General features: G+C 38.1%; 2 protein-coding genes across 4 annotated transcripts in view; both read left to right on the forward strand.

Annotated features, from left to right (window-relative positions):
- Positions 1-5,131: 5,131 nt before the first annotated feature.
- Positions 5,132-6,008, forward strand: LOC102021170 (ubiquitin-conjugating enzyme E2 D2-like). Of its 2 annotated transcripts, none has more exons than XM_005409735.1 (2): positions 5,132-5,214; positions 5,358-6,008. In XM_005409735.1, exon 2 carries the CDS (start codon positions 5,506-5,508, stop codon positions 5,947-5,949), a length of 444 nt encoding a protein of 147 aa, XP_005409792.1. In that variant the 5' UTR covers positions 5,132-5,214; positions 5,358-5,505; the 3' UTR covers positions 5,950-6,008. The 2 variants fall into 2 exon arrangements, with proteins under 2 accessions (XP_005409792.1, XP_005409791.1); XM_005409734.1 differs by having other exon boundaries at positions 5,143-5,228.
- LOC102020837 (ubiquitin-conjugating enzyme E2 D2-like) overlaps positions 5,141-7,991 on the forward strand; it is an 11,454-nt gene continuing 8,603 nt past the window's right edge. The window contains exon 1 of one of the 2 annotated variants that reach the window (XM_013507345.1): positions 5,141-5,228. The gene's annotated coding sequence lies outside the window, so the exon portion shown is untranslated. The remainder of the gene's footprint in view (positions 5,229-7,991) is intronic. The other variant, XM_013507346.1, reaches the window with a different exon arrangement.

A 7,991-nucleotide genomic window follows, 5' to 3' on the forward strand; every position in this document is an offset into this window, starting at 1 on the left:
CTTTTTTTGGTTTTTCTCCGGTACCGGGAACCGAACTCACGACCTTGCGCTTGCCAGGCAGGCGCTTTTGCCACTGAGCTAAATCCCCAGCCCGATGGTAAGTTTTAAAATACTACTTCAGTTACATTGCCTGTTACTGGATTATTTAGGGTTTCATACCTTCTTGGTTCAGTTTTGACAATTTATATGTAGTTCCCAGTGCATCCACTTCACATGAATTGTGCAATTTGTTAGAGCACAGGTTTTTCAAAGTAGTTGCTAATGCACTTCTGCATTTTGACAGTGTGTTAGAATTTCACTTTTTTATTTCTAACTGCATCGACATGGGTCTTTTCTTTCCTTTTTCTGGCAAGATTTTCTAAGAGTCTGTCTATTTTGTCTGTACTTTCACAGAGCCAGCTCTTTGATTCATTGATTCTTTTCACAAATTTTTTGGTCTCAAGTATATTGGCTTATGCTCTGATCTTTTTATCTTCTTTCAACATACTAGCTTTGGATTTGCATTTTTCTTGATTTCAATGACCTTTGGGTCCATCATTAGATCCTTTATTTTGGCTTATTCTGCTTTTCCGATAAGTTATAAACTTGTATTTTAGGGCTCATTTCATTGAGTACTGTTAGTTCTGGTATGTTGCACTGGCCTTAGCTTTAGTCCATAGAAAGTGATTAATTCCTACCTTGATACATTCTGGGAGTCACTGATAACTCATGTCTATTTTTAATTTTCATTCACTTCCATAATTTCTCTAGGTTTTGGTCATTTATTTCTGGTTTCTTTGTGCTATATTCTTATGAATAGGATAATGTCAATTATTTGCATTTACTTAATTATATTTTATTGGCTACTATATGTTGTATATTGAAGAAATCTCCACGTGTTTCTGAGAAGAATACATATCTTGCTGTTTTGGTTAGAACACTTTGAAGATATCTATTAAGTCCTTTAGTTTAAAAGTTTGGTTCAACTCTGATATATTATGATAGTGTTGAATTTTTCTATTTAATGTATTTGTGACAGTGGTGCAATGAGGCTGATGATATCAGTGTGGCCCCATTTTGTTTATCTGATATTTAATGCTTTCCAGTAGTGTTTATTTCATGAAGTTGGGTGGGATGCTATTTTGTGCATACATATTCATAATTGAATCATTTCTTATATTATTGGTGCCTTCACAAATACATAAGTATCATTTTGTCTTCTGATCAGTTTTGCCTGGAGATCCACTTTGTGTGAAATTGAGATCACTACTGCTGGTTTTATGGGCTTCCCATTGCATGAAGTACTGATTCTAGCCTTTGATTTTTAGTGTATGAATTTGTACTTTGAGTCAAATATTTTTCTTGTCTATAGCATTGCAATTAGATTTTTTTTCCTGACACATTATGTTAACCTGTGTATTTTGACTGAAGAATTGTCCTTCACGTTGAGTGTTAATAGTGAAAGTTATAGACTTCTTAGTGTCATCACATTATTTTCCTGTTGATGAATCCTTTTTTCCCTTCTATGTAACTCCTCAAATACGTAGTGTCTTCTTTGTGGTAGACCTTTGGACTTTGCAGCTAGAATTTTTCTTTTTAAGATAACTTTGATAATTCTTTCAAAGTATTTGTTGGCCATAATGAATTTTTAGGTGCTCTTTTTCATTAGAATATCTGATTCCTCCATTAAGTTTTAAAAAGTTTTGCAAGATATATTGATGTTGTTTGAAAGATTATTTTTTCTTTTGGACTTCTGAACTCCTCTCCAACTCCTAATGCCTTTGAAGGTTTGTGATTAAAACCCTGTGTGAATTCTCATGGCTTGACCTTTATAAGCATTTCACTACTTTTCTCTATCAGCCTTTATGAATTGTTCAAAACTTCTAGGATTTTGACCATGATGTGTTCCACAGAGTTTCTATTCTGTACATGCTAATTGTTTTTTGGTATGCCTTACTTTAACGTACGTTCGATTTTTTCCCCATATGTGGAAAGTTCTCTATTATGTTTGTAAACATATTATTTATAAAATTTTTGCTATCTTTTCACTAGTGCCAATTAGTCTTAAATTAGTCTCTGCCACATCCAGCAAATGCTGGATATATTTCTTATGCGTTTTTTTATTTTTAGAGATATTTGCAAGCATATGTTCTCTGTCTTTGTCCCTATTATGACACTCTGTTCTCGTGGAGTTCATTTCTGCTGCCCGTAATTGCCATAGAAGTTTTACTCCTGCATTTATTTTGGTAATTTACATGGACTGTAATTCTTTTCTAATCTGGTCATTCATGTGTAATATATTTTGCATTCATGCAAAGAGGTTTATTTTAAGCGCATAAAAAGTAATAGAGTTTTTGTTGCTGAATTGCAGAATTGCTTGAGGCCAACTAATTCTTTTATTCCATTCATGTTTATCCTTTTCATAATGGATATGTTTATTGAATGGCTGAGTTACTGAATGTAAGAAAACATTACATGATTTCTAGTTTTACAAGTCTTAAAACGCAGACAATTTTTCTCCATTATGAACAATACTGTCTCACCTTTACTTAATTTAGATTAGTCAAGCAATGAGGCTGAGAAGTGTTTACATTGATGATTTTCAGTTAAAGTTATGTAACTGGAATTCTTTCTTCTTTTTGGTTTTTGGTTTTTCTCCGGTACCGGGAACCGAACTCACGACCTTGAGCTTGAGCTTGCCAGGCAGGCGCTTTGCCGCTGAGCTAAATCCTCAGCCTCTGGAGTTCATTCTAACATGTAAAAAAAGGATGGAGATGTTAGAATGTGTAGACTTTATATTGTGCATAGAACAAATATGAACTTTCCAAGACAGAGCACAAATATAGTAGATTAAAGAATGGCTTCTGAAAATTCATATTGCCACAGAACTTTGAACTACTTTCTTCACAATACTCTTCACAGAGATAATCAACTTAGCATGAGACTATAGTGAATGAGACTGGATACTTATTTCAATGATTGATATTATTTGTAAAAAAGAAGATTGGTACAAATATCAACAAGATACACATGGGGAAGAAATCTATAACAAAACAAGGAACGGAGGTGGGCATGGTGGTGCATGAAAGTAATCCCACTACTAGGTAGTCTGAGGCAGGAGAATAGCTGCAAGTTTGAGCCCAGACTGCCTACAAAGTCAGTTCAACGCCAGCCTGAAGTGCATAGTCACAAGCTGTCTCAAAAAAATGAAGGACAAAAGAGAGATTGGAATGATTCAGACACTAGCCAAGGAATAAGAGTTGCTGAGAACAAACAGAAGCTAGGAAGAGGCATGTATAGATTTTTCTATGCTCTTTATAGGTAGGGGGGCCTTGTCAATAACATGATTTCAAAACTAATCCACTGTGAGAGAATAGATTTCTGTTCTTTATAGCCGCTGTCTTTGATGCTCTTTGTTTTAGCTCTCCAAGGAAACACATACATAAGAAAGAAGAGAGGCAGGAGCCAGAGGACATTGAGCAGGTGGAGGAGGGAGAGGAGGAGGTTGAGAAGGAAAATGGGGCAGAGGGTTGGAGGAGATGGAGGAGGGGAGAAAGATGGGTAAGGAGTAGAAAGAGGGAGAAGAGCTGGGGGAGGAAAAAGCGAAGATGAAAAGGAAGAGGACAAGAATTTGGACAAAAAAGTAGGGCAGGATCAGAAGGCAAGAGAACTATGTATGACCTCATATTAGTAATTTCATTGAAATAACATTTTAATTCAATTTTGTGAATACAAACAAAAAATACGTATACATTTATCAGCCTTAGGAGATGTGGTTGGAACTGCAATGAATGCTTCCACTGAGAGTGCCATCCACCAGAGAAGAAGGTGCACCATACATTATGATTCATCTTCATCTACGGAATATGACACCTTGTGAGTTTGGCTCTTCCTCCAAGTTAAAATGCCCAGAAAGGGTAAACATTTTGAGTAAATTCAGGAACAAGAGCAGTTAGACACAAATGAGGACTTGCAAAACTGCTTCAGGAAGTGACAAGAATGATGGAATAAATGTCTTTAAAGTATATTTATATTATCGTCACGCATAGAACTTAATTTGAAATCACAGTCCATCTGCATCCCATGACCATTGCACTTCTTCAACTTTTGGAAATTTAATCACCAGACTTATCAGCTTGTCAATTATTCATTAAAAACTGGGAAATACAAACTCCCTGTGATGGAAAGTAAGTCAATGTACTTTTCCAAAAGTCAACAAAACATGCATCCTAATATAATACATCCTGGTGTACTATTAACTTCACTACAACATTCACGATATAAAGCTGAGCAGTCCTTCCCAATTTTTCTCTTCCTCGCACTCAAATTGACTAAATTTATTATGAAGATCTTGAAGACTCACAAATGTGCATAAATGGTGGCGGGTATGCTGCATTTTTCAAAAATGTTAGTAACATAAAAAAAGATACAGTCTATACACACATGATAATGAGGAACAATATATGTATTCCTAGCCTGAATCTTTCAAAAGAGGTTTTCAGAAACTAAGAGTAGAGTGCATCAATTGACAAAATGAATGTAGATATGCTATTAGATTAACTATAACAACTGTATCAGTGTTATATTTACACATAAGTCTATATGACAGATGAAGGAATAGTTTCTCATCTTTCTGACCTTCATCCCTGTTCTCTCAAGTGCTCTTCAAAAATCAAATTGGCTTTAAGATCAAATCTAATTTCTACACTGTTTGTATCTTCATAAAATATAAAATTTCCAGAACCTTATAAAGGTCTTAAAATTATTGCCTGAATATTAAATTTGCTAAAGTTATATGTACAGAGATTATGTGTCTTGGGAAATATATGTGCAACTAAGAATGGTTCATAATGTGTTTGTCTTACTCTCCAAGATATATCTGGAGAGAAGACAGAATTGAGGATAATGATAAGCAGCAACTCAGTGAGATGTAGGGGAAAATTCATTTTATTTATTTTGGTAACTGGGAGGCCCTACTTGCCAGTCCTGAGAGCAAGAGCTGGGTGAGAGATGTTTCAGCCACCCCTACCTTCAAGCCAGCCCTCATTGCCCTTCCCCCAACCGGCCTGCATCAGTCCCCGCCTAACTGTGACGCAGTCTCTGTGTGGACACTGTGACCTCACCTACGGATGCCCAATCACTGTGGAGAGGGCCTGGCTTCAAGGACCAGAGGTAGCGGCCGGCTGCCTCAGGCAGGAGCTCTGGCCTCTCGCAGAAGAGGACTCGGAGGAACAGGTAACTTCGTTGCGGTAAGTGGAGTCTCAGCTTCCCTAAATCCCATCTAAGGTGGCAGGCTCGAGCCACAGGTGTTCAGCAGCTCCCATACTAAAGTCCAGCACCCTCCACCAACTGCCTTCTTCTGCTCTCTCCTCTCACAGCCGCCTTTCCTGGGATCAACTAGAATCCTCAACCCAAGGTCCTGTCCTCAAGGAATTTCATTGCTGCTCCTTGGGGTCCAAAATCAACGGTGCCCCGTGCCAGCCACCTAGAACTGCGCCAAATTTTGGGCACCAGGATTTGAGAACAATGGCTCTACAGCGGATTCAGAAAGAGCTTGCGGATCTTGCTCAGAACCCCCCAGCCCAATTCTCTGCGGGACCTATGGGAGAAGATCTGTTTGTATGGCAGGCGACCATCATAGGACCCAATGACACCCCGTACCAGGGCGGAGTGTTTTCCTTAATCATTGCATTTCCTTATAGTTACCCGATCTTCCCACCCAGGGTAACATTCAAGACCCGAATTTTCCATCCGAATATTAGTAAACATGGCACAATCTGTCTAGATATCCTCGGGAACCAGTGGTCGCCAGCACTTACAATTTCTATGGTTCTCTTGTACATCTATAACGTGCTGTGCGATCCCAACCCAAATGATTCCTTCCATCCCGAGATTGCCAATCTCTACCTTAAGAATAGGGCAGAGTATGAAAGAATAGCTCGGCGATGGACTCAAAAGTATGCCATGTGAAAATTCGGAGTCGAATTTGTTTGCCAAAACAATAAAGGCAAAATTGGCAGTTCAGTTAATTAGTTGCCTGTTGATTATTTCTTTTAAGACGCATCTTTCCCATCTTTGTGGGTACATACTACACAAGTTTCATACTAGGGCATATGCGGAGAGGTATTGAGGGGATTGGATGAGTCAGGGGAGGATGCGTGGTTGGTGAGAGGGACGAGTTTAAGTTAGGTGGGAGATCTCTGGGGTTAGGATGGAAAGAAAGTAATATGGTTTTAATTTAGTTTCAAATAAAGGATTTATTGATTGATTTAGGATTGGAAAACAAAGGAAGGACAAGAGTGGGTAGTATCTTTTTAACGAGAAGAACAATTTCACCCAACTTTGGGAATATTTTTAATGTAGAATCTTCTAGAGCTGCCAACAAATAGGAAAACGTGTGTGAAAGTTACAAGGCTAGTTAGGGATTTATTTTACTTTGAAGCACCTGTGTCTTTAGATGGTTTGGTTTGGACTAAGAGTACTGTTCACCCTTGTCCTTCATTTTGAGTTCCTGGGTTCACCAAAACATGAAATGCATCAAGCGATTTTACAAGGAAAATAATTTCAAAATCTGTATACATCCCACCTCTTGCATCTCTTCTGCTTTGCACATTCTGCCTCTCTCCCATCAGCCATGCTAGGTGTGACACATGAAAGACCAATGTCCTGGTTGGAGAAAGAAATTACTGATAGCCAGGGGATATAGAAAATTAAAGTTTATATACACACTGGAAAGAGCAGCAGAAATGCCCAAGAGAGGACCTCTCCATCAAAGTAAAAGGTTGACCATTTGATCCTTAATGGTAATGAGAGAATGGGATCTCGAAGCTTCATCTCAGAAAATCTTTCAAAAGTTTATGGTGCTTAATAGAAGCATCATCCATCCCATTTCTAAGGATAGCTGTTTGCTTGAAGATTCATGTAGTGACTGTATTTTATAGCACCCAGTGTCTTGCAGTTGCTAGAACCAATCCTTCTAGGTAAAATTAACTCTTAAACTGTGTACATATATTCTCAAGCGCATCAGAATTCTAGTGCTCTGCAGGATCAAAAGAAAATATGTTTGTGCTTGAAAAGGATGTCTTTCAGTACAGAGTGACAAGAGAAGAAATGGAACTCTTGAACACATGGGAATAAGTTAGATCACGTAATGCTCTATGTGTAGTTTTCTGCATAGGTTACAAGGTGAAGAACTGAGGTTTTACTATGAACTCATCCGTCAGTTTCAATGCAGCCATTAAAGAACCAATAGTAATATAAGCAATATTCCCTGCTCTGCCCTTTGGTTTGTAGATGGCTTCTCTGAATACACCTACTGGACTCATATTTGTCTTTTTTACCCAAGTAGGATTTTAAAGTCTAGCTTCAAGCCCACTGGTTATCCTCTCACATGTTTAGTGGAAGTTGGCAGAGTAAGATGAACTCCTGGGTTAGAGACAATGGGCTTGATTAGTGGTGAAACAGGAAGCATCCTAAGCTACATTCCTGTCAGTTGCGTTTGCCTGCTACATCCTGAGGAGGAGACATGGAGCACACCCAGCAGGTGATGCACCCATGACGGGTTTGCACCATAGCTGAGTGACTTCAGTTTTTAGGGACTGCTGACAAGCCTGCTCAAACTCTGCCCCAGAAGGAGGTATTGTTATTAATCTGGTCATGAGACAAACACATCTACCATCTTCCCTGGAGGGACCTCTTTCTTCCAAGGCTCTTTGCTACATAAATATATCAGAATAAAGCTGCTTAATGCATTCAATAAGACACTGGACTTTTAATAAGCCCAGTTTAGTTACTCCAATGAAGATGAGGAATCACATGTGTAAGGAAATGTACACTATTTACATTTATTAAAAATCTGTAATAGTCCAAGATAAACTGTGTCACAACATGTACATAAATATGATGAAGAACTGGATCAAGATAGTTATACTAACTTGGATCTATCTGCCTAGAAAGGTAAAAGTAAGTTTAGGAAAATATATGTGTGTATGGAAAAATCCCAATTTTCCTTG

Source organism: Chinchilla lanigera, unplaced genomic scaffold, assembly GCF_000276665.1.
Source record: "Chinchilla lanigera isolate Chin_1 unplaced genomic scaffold, ChiLan1.0 scaffold00124, whole genome shotgun sequence".
Lineage (NCBI taxonomy): Eukaryota > Metazoa > Chordata > Mammalia > Rodentia > Chinchillidae > Chinchilla > Chinchilla lanigera.